Source organism: Ictalurus punctatus, chromosome 22, assembly GCF_001660625.3.
Source record: "Ictalurus punctatus breed USDA103 chromosome 22, Coco_2.0, whole genome shotgun sequence".
Classification (NCBI taxonomy): Eukaryota; Metazoa; Chordata; class Actinopteri; order Siluriformes; family Ictaluridae; genus Ictalurus; species Ictalurus punctatus.
Genome location: NC_030437.2, coordinates 14,170,178 through 14,191,702, shown reverse-complemented (window position 1 = coordinate 14,191,702; position 21,525 = coordinate 14,170,178). Strand labels below are relative to the sequence as shown.

At 38.3% G+C, this 21,525-nt stretch overlaps 1 protein-coding gene across 5 annotated transcripts in view; it reads left to right on the top strand.

Moving 5' to 3' along the window:
* The window catches only part of pdzd2 (PDZ domain containing 2), an 83,615-nt gene extending 63,040 nt beyond the window's left edge, over positions 1-20,575 (top strand). For 4 of the 5 annotated variants that reach the window (XM_017452091.3, XM_017452093.3, XM_017452094.3 and 1 more), the window contains 17 exons: positions 868-987; positions 1,345-1,459; positions 2,521-2,594; positions 2,942-3,158; positions 6,235-6,352; positions 7,187-7,319; positions 9,711-9,792; positions 10,075-10,178; positions 10,370-10,532; positions 10,779-11,536; positions 11,857-12,001; positions 13,557-16,317; positions 16,735-16,852; positions 17,159-17,260; positions 17,515-17,788; positions 18,725-18,859; positions 19,182-20,575. In XM_017452091.3, the coding sequence (XP_017307580.1) occupies positions 868-987; positions 1,345-1,459; positions 2,521-2,594; positions 2,942-3,158; positions 6,235-6,352; positions 7,187-7,319; positions 9,711-9,792; positions 10,075-10,178; positions 10,370-10,532; positions 10,779-11,536; positions 11,857-12,001; positions 13,557-16,317; positions 16,735-16,852; positions 17,159-17,260; positions 17,515-17,788; positions 18,725-18,859; positions 19,182-19,348 (5,586 nt within the window). In that variant the 3' untranslated portion in view covers positions 19,349-20,575. The remainder of the gene's footprint in view (positions 1-867; positions 988-1,344; positions 1,460-2,520; positions 2,595-2,941; positions 3,159-6,234; positions 6,353-7,186; positions 7,320-9,710; positions 9,793-10,074; positions 10,179-10,369; positions 10,533-10,778; positions 11,537-11,856; positions 12,002-13,556; positions 16,318-16,734; positions 16,853-17,158; positions 17,261-17,514; positions 17,789-18,724; positions 18,860-19,181) is intronic. The other variant, XM_017452092.3, reaches the window with a different exon arrangement.
* The last annotated feature ends 950 nt before the right edge of the window (positions 20,576-21,525 follow it).

Here is a 21,525-nt window from a genome sequence, read left to right as displayed (position 1 = left end):
CCGCAACAGGTCTCAAAAAAGTTGGGGCAACAAAAGGCTGGAAAAGTAAGTGTTACTAAAAAGAAACAGCTGGAGGTTAATTGGCAACAGGTCAGTAACATGATTGGGTATTCAATTCAATTCAATTCTATTTGTATAGCGCTTTTTACATTAGACATTGTCTCAAAGCAGCTTTACAGAAATATCAACATGGTATACAGATATTAAAGGTGTGAATTTATCCCAACTGAGCAAGCCACTGAGTATAAAGAGTATCTTTTTATATCAAATTCAAAGTTACCTTATTTTTTATTAAAATGGTACATTTCCTCAGTTTAAACATTTGATATGTTTTCTATTGTGAATAACATATGGGTTTATGAGATTTGCAAATCAATGCATTCTGCTTTTATTTACAGCTTACACAGTGTCTCAACTTTTTTGGAATTGGGGTTGTACTTGAGCCTTTTTAAAAGTGAAACCCCTTCTGCTGGTTTTAACATTAACCCTTTTTTTAGAGTGTAGGCAAGAGTAATAATGAGCACCTTTAGGATTACCATGTAAATGACTGTACAGTGAAGTCCTATAGCATAAAACCATAATCTATCAAATGAACTACATTATGGTGTAAAAATGAATACTTTGTCACAAAACAGCCATTACATATTTTATATTTCACCTTCAAGGCATTACATATCCTCCGATGTGTCTCAGAATAGGCTCTCTACTACGGGTCTATGGCCTAACAGGCTCCAAATCGGTGTATCCCCCAAACAAATCAATATTGTTAATATTGTTGCTTGCTTGTGTTGTGTATCATGCTGAAAGATGAAGCATGTATGGTAATTCTCGTGCATTATTCATGCGTTTCTTTGTCATCTTACCCAGGAATATCAAATCGTGAAGAAATCGGCACGTTCTCTAAGTACTGTTCAAGTGGAGTCTCCATGGCGACTGGCCCAGCCATCTATTATCTCCAACATTGTCCTGATGAAAGGACAGGGCAAGGTGAGTGGCCGCTCTGGACACTCTTCTAACACAGAAGACACATTAGACACATCTGTGTTCTTCAAGAGGCAGTCATAAATAAAGGGTTGTCATTTAATAAATATAGACGATGAATAAATATTATGCTTTAGATGTTAGGATCCTTTTGACATTTAGGAATTTTTATTTATTCAGTTCCACAGTAAGTGTTGTGTGTGCCCAATTATCAATTTTGACAGAAAATATGAATTCATAACATAACTAATTTATGTATATAAATGTTTCTTGTTTTTTTTTGTTGTAATAATGCCTACTCAGTTGTAGCTCAACTCCCATACCAATGCACAGCAATCCCTTTGTCTTTTCCTTTACGTCTAGGGTCTGGGTTTCAGTATTGTTGGAGGCCAAGATTCTGCACGAGGTAGAATGGGGATATTTGTCAAGACCATTTTCCCCAATGGAGCAGCAGCAGCAGATGGTAGACTGAAGGAGGGTAAGAACTACTCGTGATACTACAGTGAGCCACTATAATGTGAATCATCAGGGTTTGACAACCAGTGGTGCGTGGCCTGGATGCAACCCAACGAAATATTTCAGCAGACCGAACCAAGTACTTAAAAAAATGCTGTAGCAGAGCAAATCAATGTATGAACAAAACCTGGCCACCCTGACTCTACAGTGTGTATGAAACCTACAAGAGTGAAATAGCTTTTACTTAAATTTGTGTTTATCATTTACAACATATGCTCTACATGTTCACTCTTATGCTCTATTAATGTTCTTAGCCACTGTATCATATTCTTGTTGATTTTTTTCTCAACATATTCAGATCAACACATCTGTTCAACATATTCACATTGGTTCCTGAGTTTTTATACACCCTGTAGTTTTCAAAACACAAACCAGCGCGGCTTCTGTAGGTCCGCTGTTGCGTATCCAATCACACACATTTATATAAATGATTTAGCTGAAAGTAGCTGATCAGACCACAGATTTGTTTACCCTCTATGGCAGGAGTCTTCAATCTTATCCACAAAGGCCAGTGTGACTGCACGGTTTCATTCCAGCCAAAAAGGAGGTACACTTTATAGTTGATTGGAGACCAAGATGAGCTGATTACACAAGTGGAATCAGGTGTGGCTCCTGCTTGGTAGGAATGAAAGTCCCACTGGCCCTGTATGGATAAAATTGAAAACCCCTGCTCTGTGGACTGACTGTCAACATGGCCATTCAGTCATGCCTATCAAGATATAAGCAAAGAATTTTATGGAATTACCCCTTTCAAATTTTTATTGAATACCCCTGAAATGATCTACTGTGATACTACCTTTGAATTTACAAAAAAATATAATATTGAACACACAAGTAAATGAATGATACCCTGAAAATACTATTCAATATATAAAGATATATCAATATATTAATGATTTAAAACAATTTCACAGCTGAACATATTTCAAGATGAGTCATTTAATCAGTGTAAAACTATTTTCATTTAACTTACACAGTTTGTGTTAGTATAGTCATGTCTCTCTTTTATTCCTTCTTATTCAGGGGACGAGATCCTAGAAGTGAATGGAGACTCTCTTCAAGGCCTCACACATCAGCAGGCCATTCAGACTTTCAAGGTAAAATCTTTAGTCAGTCTTTCTGACAGCTGCAGCCATGTGGAAAGCTGACAAGGGAATTAGTCCTTGGACACATCCAGATCCTGAAAAGTTAATCCTACTTCTTATGCTCGGTTTTAGTCGAGCTTACATTCTGGGTTGATATCTTTAGGATTGTGCTAAGACCTTTACTAGCTATGACAGTGGGTGTGTTCATATTAATTTGTGAAAGATTCACACTAAGAGCACTTTTCTTACTGAAAATTTAAAAGATTATACTTAGTCGTGCACATGTATTTATAGTATGCAGAAATCTAAATATTGTGGTGCATTTTTATATCAGAGTTATCAATTCTCCCAAACAACAGCAGCTAAAGAAAGGAGTCGTTACACTAACTGTGCGAACTCGTCTGAGGAGTCCGAGCTTGACCCCATGCCCGACGCCCACCCTGCTCAGCCGATCCAGCTCACCCAATTCCAACACCAGCAGCAGCACCCCTATACCACCAGGCTTCGATGAAGGAGAGTACCGCAAAGGGCCAGGTCCTAAAGACCGCATCGTCATGGAGGTTACGCTAAATAAAGGTAGCTAAAAAATAGTTTTTTTAATGCATGCATGGTTGTAATTTTGTTAAGATGTTGCACCTTTGCTAAGATATTGCTAAGAGTTTAATATTTGTAGAGGCATAATATTTTGGTGGTTTTGCTAGACCAAGTTTTAGTGATCACCTTTATAATGCTATGTGCTTTATTGGGACAAATTCCAGGAATTTAAGTCCATAGTGGGTGACAAAACATGAGCAGGCTCATGAGTTAAATTAGGATCATCCGTAATTGAAAACGAGGGGAACAGACAAAGGTCTAAACAGGGAAAATACAAAATTAATAAATACTTTCATACATGGAAAACAAGGCTTGGACTCGTTGGACTTTACCAAACAAAATCATATTTTGCCTTTGCAATAAACAATGACACACAGAGGATATAAACACACAGAGGGTTAGACCTAACCCTAATTCAACTAATCAAGAACTAACACAAAACAGGTGATCACAAAACAAACATGACCACATGCTATTTCTTGCCATGAGGAACACAGTATAAACTTGGGAAACTGTTACAGAAAGCTTATCCAACTGTTGTTTAATTTAATATGCATATGTTATGTGCTTGTCCGCTTGTCCATCAGATGTCTTCATCTATATCAGGATATATCATGGTAATACATTGATTTCACTGCAAAGCACTGAGATAAAAAGTGAGACGGAATGTTAAATGCTCATGTTGTGAAATGAACAAATAGTTGATCAAGTGGGAAATATCAGAAAATTTGTCACCTGCCTTCTGACACCATGAACAAAACATCAACTTCTTATCTTGGACATAAATTAGCCATAGGAAATCTCTTACACACCCCTGATGCTAACATTAATGGTATTCTTATCTGGATTTTTTTTAATCATTATTATTTGTGAGCGAATTCTTGGCCAAGACTTGATTCACAGACTTCCTCATTTTATATCTCCTCTTGTCACAAATGTCTTAAAATGACACCTAATTTGGTTATCATTTAAAACACATAAACAGTGAAATCAAATTGAATTTCTCTCAAGATTCTGCTCAAGGAGATTCTCAGAGATTCTGGAAAGTCAAAGTAGTGTGAAGAGTTCACAAATATTCTAACTGACATGTACCATGAGCCATAGGGTTACTACTTGCTGGAGGGACTATGAAAGTTTTGATATTATCACAGGATTCATTTCTCCTAGAATATGTCACGTACTGACACAGCACAGCCCTGCAATATCGCCATAATCATACAGGCAAATAGCTTGAAATCTAGGTCCAAATTACCCTGCAAAACATCTCTGTAGTAATTGGATAATTGGATTTTATTTTGTTACTTATATGCTTCACCAAAATAAGACACTTAGTAACATCAATGTTCAAGAGTTACACCAGGGGTGTATTTTCTCGAAGGTTTTGTAGGTTCTTTATTAACTTTGTCTTTAAATAATGAGTGTTTCCTCAAAGACTTAACTAATATATAATATACATAAAGTCATTCATAAATTAATGAGTAAGCTGACCCATTCATTATTCATTGAATACTTCTTTATTTGAATCTTTTGTGCAGTGCTACCTCAAAAAGAAAGAAGAGGCTTTTCACTTATCTATTTGCCCAAATTGATGTTTATTTTTATTATTTTTATTATTATTATTATTATTATTATTATTAATATTATTATTATTATGCTTTTTAATTCACTCTTTGCCTAATAAAAGTTGGGTAGCCCAGTGGTATCCAGGGTCCCTGGTCCGATCCTATGCTTAAGTTACTATCTGTGGAAAGTTTAGCATACTCTCCCCATGTCCACATGGGTTTCCTCTGGTTTCTCCAATTTCCTAACACCTTCCACTCCACTCAGTAGGAGATTTTCCTCTCCATGTATTTGATACTACTAGTTGCTCACGGCATGACAGAAAGAGCATTAAGTATATATGGAAAATGAGATTTATTGACCTTGACAAGTCAGAAGGCCCTTGGAGAACACCAGAGAGGGAAAAACTAACACACCTGCTTACACAATATTTAATTTCCTGACCGGGCTAGAGTGGGAGCACAAGTGAGAGTTACAAGAGAAGCTTATGTAATGGTTGGTCCTTGTGTGGTTTTTTTTCCCATAGTTTTGTTAATAAACACTTTAATTACATGACAATTTAAAGAAGAATGTAAAGCAAGAACAATATCTAAACATCCACGAAAAATATCCAGCAGTGTCCCACATTGTGTACTAAAAAGTCCTAAAAAAAGTTCATTAGTTTTTGGTCAAAATAGTCAAGGGAATTCAAGGTAACATTGTTTAATCGGATTGTTTATTGGCAATCTATATCTCTTAAGAATTTCTTTTAATATTAATTTCCCTGAATATTATTTTTTATTATAACTTGTTCTGTCTCTTCAAGCAAAAGAGATTTCTGTTGTAAACTGTTGATTAATACCAGAGACTCAGGAGGTGGATGTAGAACAGACTCATTATTGTGTGTGAATGATTGAGTGGTGAAATCAAGGCTCAGCTGTGCTCCTGAACAGTCTGTCCTGCCAAAGCCTGAACTTATATTCATAGGCACGAAACTGAAGAAAAAAGTGCCTTTTAAAATAAAATAAAAATTCAAGACAGACTCAAAAGACAATGTGTTAAGATAATTATGAACCCCATGAATGAGTTTAAAGTGCAGATTGTTAGCTTTAATTAGAGAATATTTAAATCTATGTTGGGAGAACCAGTTTGATTCATAATAATCACATTTAAATAGACTATATAAAATGATTTAATATTAAAGTGTGGATTTGATATGGACGTTTGAGTCCAATGTAATTTTAAAGCATGTTTTATATGTTTGTTTGTTTTTTGTTTTTTTTTATACTTGTTTAAGGATAAATTTGAGCTGATAAGACTTGAATTTTTGCATATTCAAGAGGACTTATATTTGACATGTTTTATATATCACATGTTTATGAAATGGTTATTGCTGAAATCCTTACAATTAAGGGTCTTGCTTATTTACAGGCTAATGAGTTTGTTTACACCGGTGGCTGCAACACAATATAATGTGTGTGTGTGTGTGTGTGTGTGTGTGTGTGTGTGTGTGTTTTAGAGGCTGGTGTGGGGCTGGGGATTGGTGCCTGTTGTTTAACGCTGGAGAACAGCGCTCCTGGGATCTACATTCACAGCCTGGCTCCAGGATCTGTGGCCAAGATGGATGGCAGACTCAGGTGTTGCAAAACAAATCGACCAATGTGACTAGTTTCTGTCCTTCTACCGGACGTTATACCAACTCGCTAAGTTGTTATTATATTGGTACACACCTAGTGCTACGCACAGGCTTAAATAAAGGAAATTAAATATTGCAGTCAGGATAACAGACTGATGTGTGAATATATAACTTTTGTATATTACAACATATATCTGCATGTCTGATCTAGTGTCTCCCATTATATATCAATGTATTACTGACGTGGAGCAGTTTATTTAGAGTTTCCAATTAGCCTCATCTGTTTGAGTGTGTTAAAAAGGTGAATGATGCTGGTGTTTACCATGCTGCACATATGGCATGCGTTTGATCTATCAGCTAAGCTCAGTTTTAATTAATTAAGGGAGAGAGAGGCATGAACTAGCGCTGCAAGGGAAAAGAAGCCAGTCGTATAAATCTATATAAAGTTGTATTTTATGGGCATTATATAGTGTGTCTGTATGTCTGAGTGCATACCGTGTACTCCTCATGTATAGGTTTGTGTGTGTGTTGTCATGCATGTCATGGCATCTCATAGACTTTTGACTTAAATAGAATGTGCACTAAACACCAAAACAGCATAACTGGGCTGTTTATGGCTAGAGATTCTGATGCTGAATGTTGTATCACAGTGAGAAAGTACAAGGACACACAGTCATTTTTGTTTTTTATGCTGAGGGTCTCAAACGTTAGTTATCAGTGTCAAAACTTTCGCATCCGTTGAGGTTTTAAGTGTTTTACCAACAGCAGAGAGCTCTATTTAAAAAATAAAATTTCTATAAGGCTGGTCTCTATAACCGTGTATTTTTACGTTTAGCCGAGGGGACCAGGTGTTGGAGGTAGACTCTGTAAGCCTTCGGCATGCTGCACTAAGTGAAGCCTATGCTATCCTGAGCGAGTGTGGACCTGGCCCAGTAAGCCTCATCATCAGCCGACATCCAAACCCAAAGGTACATTTACAGAAAAGGTGTATACGCATACACTCATCAGTCACATTAAAAATACCTCAGAAGTCGAAATTGCTTTAAGAACTAAATGAACAAGACAAGTTGTTGTTTGTTTTACGCTACAAAAAAGCATTTCAAATACCTGCTCCACCCAGTCAGTCTCCGTCAGCATCTTTTTTTCCCCGCTCTGCCACATGAGCAGTAGTGAAAAGGTGTCCACCTGCTAACGTTTTAATCATCCTACTGCATGAAAATCTGAAGCCTGCCAGAAAGTTAAACAGCATTCCTTTGGCCTGTGTGCAGGCAGCTCAGGTTTTCCTCCCACTAACGAAGGAAGATGTTGAGGAACAGCCCATGGTGGAGTACACAAGGGGTTTGGGGTTGGAATATGCTGACTCTTTGTTCTCCCTAGAAATGGTTGCCGAAACTAATGGCACGTGAGGTTAGCAACGTGAAGCCAGCCTTAACACTTACCATGTGACAAAAAAGGAAATGGGTTCAAGTACATTGACTATTAATGCCTTCAAACCATAAGTGTGTGCGTGTGTAGGGGCATTATTACTCAAAACCAGCCGTTTTTAAAATGCCAAGTTTCTCATGATGTAGTAAACAAAGCTAATGTTACATACCATGTAGCATAGGTTTTAGCTCCAGTTTTGAGGAACACCATTCTTGCACAGTTTCATATTTTTATGCTCCAGCACAGCTAATTCACCACAATTAAAGGGCTTAGTAATAGCTAAGATGCTTAATAACTGCTGTGTTAAAGCAGGTACACTTTGTACTGGCTGTAATAAGTGATAAAACTAGAATTCTCATTGAATCGTTCTAGACAGCCTGCCATTTTATTCACCCGCATAAACCACACATAATTGCTTCCTGTTTACTTTGAGCCCTGGCTAAAATCTGGCTGTGAACTCTTTCTTTCACATTTCCTAATGGAGACGTAGACAGAAATAAAAACCTGAATAGTCTCTTGATAATATGTAACAATTTATAGCTTTTGTGAGTAGTTCAAGGGGGTTATGGTTGTTATGAGTGTGTGGCTTATAATATAATGAAATGAGTGTTGAAATAAGAGAAAGGGTAAGATACTTTACTGTCATTGCATATAATACGGCAGCATTTAATGTGGCGACTCTCAGAAAGCAACAAAGGACATTTAAACATTACACTTAAAATAAAAGGGGTTTAAAAATTGTCAATTAAGAATAAGTAAAAAGAAGTACACTGTAAAATATATACAAATATTGCACATGTGTATATTGCACTTGATTATTAAATTGTATATGGGGTGGCTGTGGCTCAGGTGGTAGACCAGCTTGTCCAGTAATCGCAGGGTTGGGAGTTCGAACCCTCGCCCCTCCACATGCCGAAATGTCCTTGGGCACGTCACCAAATCCCAATTTGCACGTTGATATAAAACCATTGGAGGTATATTGCACATTGATAATAAGTGACAGAGTGTACTGTATTGCATTTATGTTTTTACAGCAACAGCTCAGGCACAGCGGCTCGACCATATGTAACATCTAAACATCTAACGGTTATATAACAATGATAATAAGTATATACAGTAAATTTTGCCTTTGAATATATTAATCAAAAGGAGAATTTAAAAAATCCCAATTATTTCCTTCATGAAGCTGTAGACAGGCTCAAATAACATAGGCCTTGCCAGCATGAGAATATTTCAAGGAGCAGAGTCAATGCAGGAGGTACGTAGGAGGAGAAGCAACTTCTGTTGATGTAATCTACAGTACAGTACTACTACACAAATTTTTTTAAATATACAAATGATCTTATAAGGGCTGTATACTGGGTTTCCTGTGGGTTTTCCAGTTTCCACCCACCTCCCAAAAAACATGCCAGTAATTGGATTGGCTATACTAATGATGAATGATTCTTCTACGCTTATTTAATGCCTTCTGCTTTGGTGTTTCAGTAGAAGAGAAAAATTATTAATTTTCCAAACATACTAGTGCTCTTTATAGTAATAGATATATACACACACACACACACACACACACACACACACACACACACACACACACACACACACACACACACACACATATATATATATATATATATATATATATATATATATATATATATATATATATATATATTCCATGTAGTATCTGTAGTGCCACCTGCTGGCAACAGCATCTCACATAGTTTTTCAGTCGAGGAAAGACTATAGATTATGCAACTTCTAACATCTTTGATACGACAAAAACCTGCCGCGAGATATTTAAGAGTGGTGTCACTCAACATTACAACTCATCTTGAAGGTTTAACAACTATTTTGTACGTGTACATACAGATGCAATGGATTTTCATAATGTGCATGTCACTTTTAACATAACCTCGACTGTATGTGCATCTCAGATGTCGGAGCAGGAGATGGACGAGGTGATCACTCGCTCTACTCACAGAGATAGCATGGGCAGCCATTCTTCCTACAGTCTGGGTAAGCTTCTCCACCATAAATTTAAAAATGGTGGAGAACTCGTTCTCAACAGTTTTCTCTTCCAAGATAAGCGGACAATTGGATTGTTCCAGTAACCTTCTTAAAAAGTAGTTCTGCTTTTGCTGTGGTTTTGCCTTTGAATTCCTAGTGGAAGAGTCATCATCATGTTCAGATTTGTCCAAAAGATTATTTTTTAAAAGCTTTTTGGTGCATATGTAGGTCATGCTATTTGGACTCACAATTCATATTTGACTGACATCAATTTGTGCTTTTTCTGTGCAGGACAATCATCCAAAAGCCCTTCTCCAATGATGAAGGCCAGGCAAGGTGATGGCAGCCAGGCCCTCAGCTGGACGATGAAGAGGTTTTTAGAGCCTGCCAGCCGAGTAAATAAGCAGCTCTTATGAAACATTTTCGTTTTTAAGATTATCATCATACTGTCTGACATTTATTCAAATTCATCTATGAAAATGTACTCATTTGACTCCCTTTTTGATTAAGTATCTCAAAAAATATTGTTTCTGAACTTTATCGTAAAGCTTAAAATTTTATTCTGTTTAAACCCTTTTCCCTACAGCAAGCTTCTCTAAGCTCCGAGGCCGAGCTCTCTCAGTACTTCACCCATGATGTCCCTAGCCAGTCTTCCCTTTCAGCAATGGCCTCTAGTGATGATGGTATTCTTCACAACAGCAGGAGCTGCAGTACCTCACTGGATGAGTCAACAGCACCTCATTTACACAGTAAACACAGAAATATTTTTCTTTCACTGTCTAGGAAGCCCAGCCAGCTGTGATGAAATCATTACTGTGAAGATGATTAAATGGTGAAACGTCATCACCACAACCCTTTCATTTTGGCTACAGTAGATTCTAGATTCTATAATGACTTGGACGACGCCAAATCTCCATGATTTATTTAAAAAATCACATCAAGCATAATAGTAATCCCACTGAATCTTCATTTCTGTCTTCTTCTTTTGTCTACAGCTTATAAAGAGGGAAACCCTTGTGCTAAATCTTCTGGCCCTGTTAATCGAACCACAGAGCGGCAGGCTAGCGTGACCAGCAGCCCCAGCTCAGTTCGTAGCCCCCTCCTACGTCAGCGCTGTGTTATTTGCTATGAAGATGAGGCCAGTGATGAAGATGAAGATGTAGGACCATTCCGTCACTTAAAACGTGGCAACTCTGATGCTGCTCGCCACCAGGAGGATGACTCGGGCATTGTCGTGGCAACATCATCATCACTGGAAGTGGATGATGAAAGCCAAGATAGCAGCGAGGGCAACCGACTCGAAGCAGTCACTCCTTTTTACAGCAGTTCGCTTGAGTCGGTGGAAGGGGGAGGCAACGTTACTGAACTGCCTTTTATGCCCGTTTACTGTTCTGAGCACAGCACCGGCCTCGGCACAAGGAAAGAGGCTAAGCGCTCACCCAAGCTGGAGCACAAAGCTGTAACACGTGTTAAGAGCATGATGAGCATCGAATGCCCCAACCTGGTACAGAAACCCAAGACTGAGGACCTCACTGCAGCCCCTGTGGGTGCCCACACCCAAGCCACCCAGAGAGGGAAAACCCAGCACCACTGCAGGAGAGGTGAACCCAGTGAGCTGGCAGGCATCTGCACTATTGAGACTGTGGTTCTAAAGCGCAGTGAGTCTGAGTCCTTTGGACTTGACCTGGAGATCAAGTCATCTCCTCTGAAGGTGCTGATTACTGGACTGAGGCCTGGAGGTGCTGCTGAGAGGGTAAAGTGCTGTTGAAGGAAAAGTGCTATATGTGATAACCAATCTCTTCTTTGGCATTTATTATAAAGACATGGAAATGCACATGATACGTACCATTTTAAAGGTGTTTTGGCTACAATGTCTCGCTGTAAATTAAATTAATTGAAGGTCTTCTACATGTAGGAATATGTATATTTTACCAAATAAATCATTTATGTAATACTTGAAACCTGTATTAATCATATGCTTTTGGAAAACTGTGATTCGTAATAGTATCATAGAAAACTTACAGTCTCTTACTTTAACATCCACTCCTCTCTTCTTTTGTTCCTGTCTGTTAGGAAGCCAGGGGGAGAATGAATGTGGGAGATGAAATAGTGGCCATTGGTGACACTCCAGTGTGCACCTCGTCCTATCAGGAAATCTGTGATCTCATGCATGACCTGCCAGTCACACTGACCTTAGAGATTCAGAAGCCAGTCTCAGGTCAGTTGGCACAAATGATAGCAATGCTTTTATTATTTGAAGTGTTCTTTTTAAAAAAAAAGGTATGTTCAAAAATGTGGAAAAACAGTGAGTGATTTAGTTTTTAACATGCAGCATTGCCTTACACTATAGAGGAAAAATAAGAGGTCCGTTATTATTCAATTGTATTAACTAGAATGAGTGCCAGCTTTTGCGTCTTAACTTGGTTTAGATGTTTTTTGGTTTTTAAATCTGCCCTTTTACGAGACTGTAGTGCTCCAAGAGACTTCATATTTCCAAAGTGGAAAGACATTTTCATTATGTTTCTGCAAATTCAATAATTAAGCATATAACCACAGAGTCCTGAGACTAAGCCATGAGAGACATTTCATACTTACAGTCTGAGTCACAATTGAGAGCAGTCTGTCTTTCCCCATGCTGCCTTAAAGACGTTGGAGCACAACAGACTTTCCCTTGCTGGCAGTGCCCTTCTCCTCCACCTCCCATGGAACTGCAATCAACTGGCTTTGTAACAGTGGTGACTATGAATGAATTCACTGTCACAGTTACCATAGAGTTTAGTCCCAGTGCTTATGTAGAATACGTTAGCCCTGGTGTAGTGTGTAGATTGTCTGGTATTGTTTTTATTTATTTTTTATTTTTTATATATAGCAGACCAATTTATAAATCAAGGCCCACATGACCAACCACAAACGCAGAAATATATACATAAACATCTGGTTTAACGTCTGTATATTTCTTTATATATATTTTTTTGTCACATTCTGAAAAACACACGGTCAGTCAGATAGCTCTGATTAACTGGTACTGTGTATAAGTCAGGAAAATGACTTGCTTTTTCATTAGTCAAAGAAAACAAGCAACATAATGTTTAATTAATCTAGTTCCACTGATCTGTATACATACCCACATTGTTTATGTACTTTAACATGTCATACATATTCATTCACGCATACTGTATGTCCTAATGCTTGTTGGAATGTTTACCTGTTGGTATTACAGTACATATGATTATTGTCAATACATTTTACATGTCATTACATTCCATAATTGTTTAAATATGAGTCTTATTCACTAGAAGCTCGTTCATTATGTTTTAATACAATACGTTTGTAGCCCTAACTTATAATGTATATATAACCTTAGAAAGTCTCTTAGATAAACCCTTCTAGGCATTTAGCAGCCATAACAAATTCTAAAACATACAAGGCATATTTGCTTTGCATCGCAGATGGCTTACACTAAGATTGTGTTACAGCTAGTTGTACATTGGGAAGCCATTTACCAAATCCCTAGCTCATTTTTCAGTTACACTCAGTATGGATTTAGTTTGGAGAAAAAATAAAATAGCCGGCTTCCTCAGAGGTTCTGTGTGTAAATATCATCTGGAATTTAAAGCAGTGAAACTATTTTTGATATCTAAGAAAGACCCATTTATATATATATACATATATAACACATATGACATTACGATATCCAATACTATCATTACCGTTTTCTTCAGCTGAACATTAATGGATTTTGTGAAATCCTTTAATACTGTACATTTCTGCAGCTGTAGATCGACTCTCTACTTTGATGATGTCTTCTGGCACCGAGCAGACTACTAAGATGGAGACGTCAAGAGCTCCCCTAGAGGAGAAAACAAGCATGGACAAAACTGTTGTTGAAAATGAAGAAATTTCCCACACAGAGCAGAATTCTACAGAGATGGAAGCAGTCCTCACTGAAGAGGTGCCCGTCACTTATATTGATGACGTCATAAATGAGTTAAACATATCTGAAAACAATGCAAAGTCAGGATCACAGACTGTTTCTCATGCTGCTGACATGCGTTCATGTGTAGAAAAGAGCAGCAGCATCCCAGAGAACAAGGAGCGTGTGACTACCCCACCACTACAGCCAAATCTTTTGGATTTTTCTGTCTTGGATTCAGGGAACAAAGGTTGCCTTTTGCCAGTAGGGAAGACATTTCTGAACAGTTACTCCAGGAATTATAGTCAGCTCTCGGATGAAAACACAGACCTTTCCGTGAAAGGATGTGAAGAAAAACCAAGCATGTACAATATGTTAGATGATAGCGATTCTGAGAGTGACACTGCTACAACAGATGGTGCTGTGAAAAATGAAAAGCCTCAAGGTGACTCCAAAGATACTCAGGACACTGACTCTGATGAGGAGGTTGAGCTGTGTTACAGCGTAGTCAGTCAACTTCATCCAAATCAACAGAAGGACAATTCTCCTACTCTTAAACTAGATATCTCAGGAAACCAAACCGATATGGAGCTGATCGCTGATGAAGTACCTCAGAAAGCATCTTCGCACTTACAGGACTCAAAGATAACTGACTTTTCTACTTCTGTCACAGCGCCACAGAGTCCACTCATTCCCCAGTCTACATGTTCAGAGTCTGTTTTGAGTGGGGCCTCTAAGCATGTTTCTGAAAGAAAGCAGACAGTGAGTGTGACTCAGGGAGATTTGTCAAACCCAGAGCCATCAGTCTCCAAAGCTGATGAGAAAATTGAAAAGGCTTTGGCACCTGTCACAACCAGCGTGACACTTTCAAGTGTCAGTAGTCCCCCTGGAGCTCAGAATAACAAACATGTTACCCCATGGAGTCATGAACGGACATCTAAAATGCACTCAAATGAATTGTTTACCTCAGATAAACCTAATACTGTGCAAGTGCCATTCATGTCAACAGTGACAGAGCCAAAGGCTTCAGATTTTTCCACTGAGAAAACATCAAATACAAAGGACACAGAGAAAGAAAAAACAAATGACTCTAAACCAATTTTTTCGGAAACTCAGACCAAGTCCAGCACTCTTAGACCTCTGGAACTTAAGACTATGAATAATAACCCTGTCTCATCCAGCTTAAATAGCGGACTCAACCTTGAAGAGAAGTCAAGTTGTTCTACCAAACTTAAAGGTTTAAGTATTAAGAGTAAATGCAAAGGACTAGAGCAAATAGGCAGCAGAACTGCCAGAGTTGAAAGCTCTTTGTTAAAAAAGACCGATTGCTCCCCTACTCAGTCCCCTAAATTACCAGCCAAAAGAATCACCCCTACAAGTAGTCCAACAATGAGTAGATCACGAGATAAGAGTAGTCCTGCTCTTATTAAAACAGATGACCAAAACCATGAGCAGAATGCTTCAGATCTGCCCAACACCTTAAAAGCAAATGACACTGTCAAGTCTGAACATAGGTCTGAAACCGAACACAAAAGTTCTCATTCAAAGCAAAGTGAGGTGGTATCTAAATGCGAGACCACAACTACACAAAGAACTTTCATTAAAGTACGCCTCTCATCTTCTTTATCCCCATCTTCTTCATCTGCACCAGTTCTAGCATGCAAGGAAACTGCAAATACCAATTCAACACAAGTTCAAGGAAGCCATCTAATTTTCAAAGATAACTCACTGCATGAAGAGTCAACACCCAAACCCTCTTTGGGAGCTCATATATCCTTTGACTCCTCTATGTCTAGACCAGAGCAAAATAATTCTATTAAAGGCTCACCTAAACCCGATGACAAAGTATACAGCAACATGCCCATCACAGAGACTACTAGTCTTAAACCAGGCAAATCCAAACTTTACCTTAAACCACTGGATCGAAGGAGCTACTCCACAGATAGTGAAGCTTTCAAACGCCACTCTTTTTCTGTTCAGCAAAGAATCAAGTCCTTTGAGAACTTGGCCAGTTTTGATCGTCCAGTTGTAAAAGGCATTGACATCCAGTCTTACGCTGTTAGCTCGAAACCCACTATCAACAAGAGGTTGTCTGATTCAGCCCAGTCAAACGATAATCGCTCCCTAAAAAGGAGTCTAAGTTCTTGTGTAGAAATTTTAAACTTGGGTCACTCTTCTTTACTGCAGCCACAGAACTCTTCTTTTAATACAGTTATGAACAATTCTGAATCATCACCTTCAACTGGAAGCACTGGGGCAGAAGAAAGGGCAACACCTGAGGTTACTGTGCCTCGGACCAATACAGTACCACATACTCCACCAGTGCTGCGCTCCCGTAACGCCCGTTCTAATAGTGGGATATCGAGGTCAAAACTGAGGGAACTTAGGGCACTTAGCATGCCTGAGCTTGATAAGTTATGCACTCAGGACTTCTCACAGGATCCTGGTAATGTCATGTTTAAGACAGAGTTGGAAATTCAACCCACAAGGCCCACAAAATCCCCATCAGAGAACCTTCAGTGCACCGTGGTGACCAGGGTGAGCATGGTGGAGCCTGGCTCAATTGGCAATGGGGAGCATGCTCAAGAGCAAACTGTGAGACAGTCAAGTTGGTCTGTTAGGTGAGTAGCAGTGAGCTAGTCCACTCCGATTATTATTGAACTATTGCACTTTCCAGTTTCTTCTGCATATTTGAAAAGCATGTGTGACATTTGCTCAAGTATTTTGTGTCCTTTAATTCCGATTGAACAGATAATATGTTCTGAACAGACACAAATACAGATATGAATAGGGGGCACTTTGTAAGCTTAGGAAATGTAACTAACTAAATTCATTAGAAAATATTGCAGACATCCAAAAATAATAACGGTGTAAATGAGATTTAAAAAAACAAAAACAAAAAAACAGTCTGCACATTTCTAGTTGTGGCCAATCATGAACATCCCTAAATACCTATTGGTTTGTTCACATTATTTAATATTATTATCGCATTATTTAATTTCATTCGTGACTCCCTTGTTGTTTTTCTTCTATCACAGTCTAAAAGAGTTATCGTCTTCACCAGTGGAGCAGAAGAAGGTGCAGAATGTCCTCAATTCCCTCCCGGCTGTATCGGATGTGATGACTCTGATGAAGGAGGTTAAAAATGTTTCAGAGGTAATGAAGTGATTCTAAGACACAAGACATTTTGTGTAGTTCTTCTACAGGACCATCAAGGACACAAATCATACGATATTTCACAAAATGTCTTTTCATGTGGCATTGCAGTTTTACTGTCAACATGATCAAAAGTTCCCTTAAAGAAAACCAGTACTTTGATCACAACAGTGGTTTGATCACGCACAGCCTGACACCCACTGCTTCCTTTCTTTATATTTAGTCCAGATGTATTGTTTATGCTGAAGATGTTTTGTTCCTGCTTACGCTGAAGAAATCTAACCAGCGTCTAAATGCTTTGTCCAGGTTAAAGACGATGTTTACTTTGTGATCTTGACAAAGGACGAGGGTTCTGGACTGGGTTTCAGCATCGCTGGAGGGATGGACCTGGAGCAGAAATCTATCACTGTAAACTTGTCTATTTCCATTCCTAGCAGCTATATCTCATATCTATCTTAAAACTTTTTGTGTTGTATTACTATATTTCCCTATCATGTAATCAATGTTAGTAGTATTTTTATTACTTATGGGTTAAGAAGGGTTGAGAAAATGATGCATGATGCATTTTCCCAGTATATTCTTTATGTTTTTTGGGGTGTTTTTTGCCTTAAGAGTGAAATACATTTTTAAATCAACACATCTAATGTGCTTTCTTTGGACAGGTCCATCGGGTTTTCACCCAAGGGGCCGCTGGCTTGGAAGGCACCATTCGTCGGGGGGATGTTGTGTTGTCCATTAATGGGAGTGGTTTAAGTGGGAGAACCCATGGCGAGGCTCTCTCCTGTCTCCATCAGACCAAGCTAGCCAAACAGGCACTTGTGGTTATCCAGAGAGGGAAAGACAGTGAACCTGTTGCAGTTAGACAGGAATTTCTTTTAAAACCCAGAACGTGTTCTTCGTCTGCCTTTCCGGACATCAACAGGGAAAATGGAGCAGGTAAAAAAAACCCTAAATACAATTAAATTCCTCACTGTAGGAAACAACAATGCATATCATTAAGCAGGCCAGGTAATTACAAGTTTAAAGTTCTTCCAGAGACTGCAAGTTCGAATCTGAGATGCCACAGCCATCTGGGGAGACAAGGGGGCGAAACTGGCCGTTCTGTCTGGGTGTGAGGGATGGCATAGTCTCTCTCCCATGTCAATCACATGGTGTTCGTGAACTCGTTTATGCAGAAGAGGGTAGATTCCAGAGCTTTCCTCTGAGTGTGTTACACTGCCCTGTGAGGCAGCATGAGCAGCATTTGTAGGATGCACGTATTAGTCTTAAAAAAGTTTAAAGTTCTAATGTTTAATAGTGTTTTTTTGATTTATAAAAAGTATTATTTCTCTCATAATACCTGGAATCAGTTGCTGTTTTCAGTAGGGATGTAGCAGATACTTTTGTGATATTTTCCGATCCGATCCGATGATCCATTTTATGCTGTGAACACATGTAATATTACTGACATGACACAAATAACACATAAAACACAGGATATAAATGATCTTAAAGCATGCCACTATTGCGCTTGTTGTTTTGTATAACTTGGCAACAGAAGCTTAGTTACCATGACAACGTCTTTATCGGATCAGTATTGGATATCAGGCCATACTTGGAGCCCCGATATCAGTATTGTAATGAAAATATAAAAAGTGCAATTATTACATCCTTATTTTTCATCATTTTAAAGTCAGCTTAACTATGGGAAAAGCATTATATAAGAAATAATGCTTCATCACCTTCTTCTTCTTCTTCTTCATTATTATTATTATTATTATTATTATTATTATTATTATTATGTTATAACCATTTAATATTAAAGGCTTCTCTTCAGTACAGTAGATGTGCTTTTGCTGCATGCTATTGTTAACGTGATTTGGCATGTTCTAGCTGTGGAGGTTGGGCCAGATGGAGCATTAAGCGTGGAGCTGCTGAAGACGTCAGCAGGTCTGGGTTTCAGCTTGGAAGGGGGCAAATCTTCAGCCAATGGTGACCGACCCCTCTACATCAAACGTATTTTCAGAGGTAAACATCTCCCTCCAGCTGAACTGCTCAGCTCCACTAGGGGGGGATGTTGTTGTTAGCGTATCACACACTAAAGACATGCGCACTTGGTGTAATTAAATTATGGGTTGCATTCATACTCCCCTACATTACTGTCATTAAGTTATCAGTATCATTTTATTCATTATTATTAATAAATCATCGTGGTAAGAATGCTTAGCATAGCAGTACTACTAACGATATGACTATATTTATTTATTTTATGAGTATTGATTTATTGTTTTATCTTGTTTGCTGTTTTGTGCTATTCACAACTGTCTGTCTTTTCTGTGTATTTATTTAGGAGGTGCTGCTGAACTCTCGCAGGTTATTGATGTTGGAGATGAGCTCCTGGCTATCAATGGCAGGTCTTTGCAGGGCCTAATGCACTACGACGCCTGGAATGTTATAAAGACTGTGTCTGAGGGCCCTATCCAGTTAGTCATTAGAAAACCACGCACTTCTGTATGACCTCTGATGACTCATGTGCTGTATGTAAACACAGTGCCAAACTGATCTTGTTGTACATATGAAGACTTTTTACTCTTTTATACTTGTTTTATACCACGTCTCTGCGAAGATACGTTTTTGTTCATGGATTTTCTAGCGAGGACTTGGCTGTTTCGAGGATATTTCGAAGGACGAAGTCTTCTCTATGAGTATTTGTGCAATCAGTGTAGCTAAGCAGGTACTTATTTGTACAGTGTAATTACATGAACATGAAATTATCATTTTGTTGTAGATGGATTTATTTTATAAAAAGCATCCTAGCCAAGGATGCTAAACTTCAGTTTGACTGCTTGACTGACTTGAAGCTTTCACATTTAACATTTGTGAAATCTTGTCCCTCTTATTTCCTTTGGTTTCCTTACTCCCTTTGTTTTTTAAGCCTTTTCACAGCTGCATTACATTTTTTACAGTTCCTGTATAAAATGCATGTTTTGTTCCATCTGTTGAGCTAAAAACAGCTATTATATTTGAAATATTACACACTCCTGATAAAACTGGTAGCTGCCATGCTTAAAATATCACACATTTCACCAACAGTATTTTTTTCTGAATTGCTTTTTCTGACTAACTGCAGAACATTTTGCAGAACTTAATTGCGTTCTTTTAGCTGTGAATATTTTTCAGTAGATAAACTCATCACAGCCTTTGAGCTGAAAATCCGATATGTTGAATCAACACTGCATCGATGGTGAAATCACATTCTGCATGAATTATTTGTGTAAATATTGTAGTCGTGAACAACATCTTATCTTGATAAAGCTGGGATTTGAAGCGCAGATGTGTTTATACTAGTGCTGATCGAGTTTAGGAATATGGATTTGTTTATGTATTACACTCACACAAGCATTTCTTAATAATGCCCTTTTGTAAAGAGACATGAGCTATTTAGTGCTGTTTATTATTTATTTCATAATGTTCCTTTCAATTATGTTTTAACAGTCTTAAAATGAACATTTCCTCATTATTATCATTTTAATCTTTATTGGTTTCTTTAAAAAAAAAAAAAAAAGGACCCACAATGGTACTGGTAGCACCTTTATGCATATGCTGTTGCTACATTTAAGAGTTTATGCTGACCTTTTATTTATGTATGTTCACCTGAATGAGGCCTGGCATTTTGTGCAAAACATATTTGTTACATATATTTGATTTCTGTTATAATAAAACAAAGTCGGTTTATCAGTTGAATTATTACTATTATTTGATTTGATTCTCGACCCACCATGCATGTACAAAATTTATGGCCAAATTTGCATGTTTATATCTTTTGGTTGGTCCAGGTGTCTTTCTCCCATGTATACTACCGTTAATCTTGACGCTTTCTGTTGCTCTACAGGAGTCACATTCACTTGTTTACTGTGGTTTTCTCATGTACTCACTTGTTCTCTGTGGAAAACAGTTCATCCACTTTTGTGGGTGGAAACACTGTGTTGAGAGAGATCAGAGTAAACTTGCCAGACCGATTGGAGCTCACATTAAGGTTACGGTAACTCAAACAACTTGTCTTTACAACCGGGATGAGCAGAAAAAGCATCTCAGGACACATTCCTATTATGTTCATGATGTGAACATTAACTGAAGCACTTGACCTGTATCTGCATGATTTTGTGTGTTATGAGTTATGTCATGAGTTTTTGTGTTTCTGCCATGTGATTGGCCAATTGAATAACTATATGAATTAACAGGGGTACACAGTGTTAGGTTAGTCTATACACTGTTCAGCCATAACATTAAAACCACTGACCGGTGAAGGGAATAACATTGAATAGTGAACAGTCAGTTCTCGTAGTTAATGTATTGGAAGCAGGAAAAATGGGCAAGTGTAAGTGCAAAATTGTGAGGGCTAGACGACTGGGTCAGCGCATCTCCAAAACAGCAGGTCTTGTGGGTTATTCCTGGTATGCAGTGGTTAGTACCTATCAAAAGTGTTTCAAGGAAGGACAAATGGCGACAGGGTCATGGGTGCTCAAGCATCATTGATGTACGTGGGAGTGAAGGCTAGCCCATCTGGTCCAGTCCAACAGAAACGCTACTGTTGCACAAATTGCTGAAAAAGTTAATGCTGGCTATTAGGGAAGCTCCGATCGATCAGCTGCCGATCGGTATCGCCCGATAATCACATTCTATGACTCGATCGG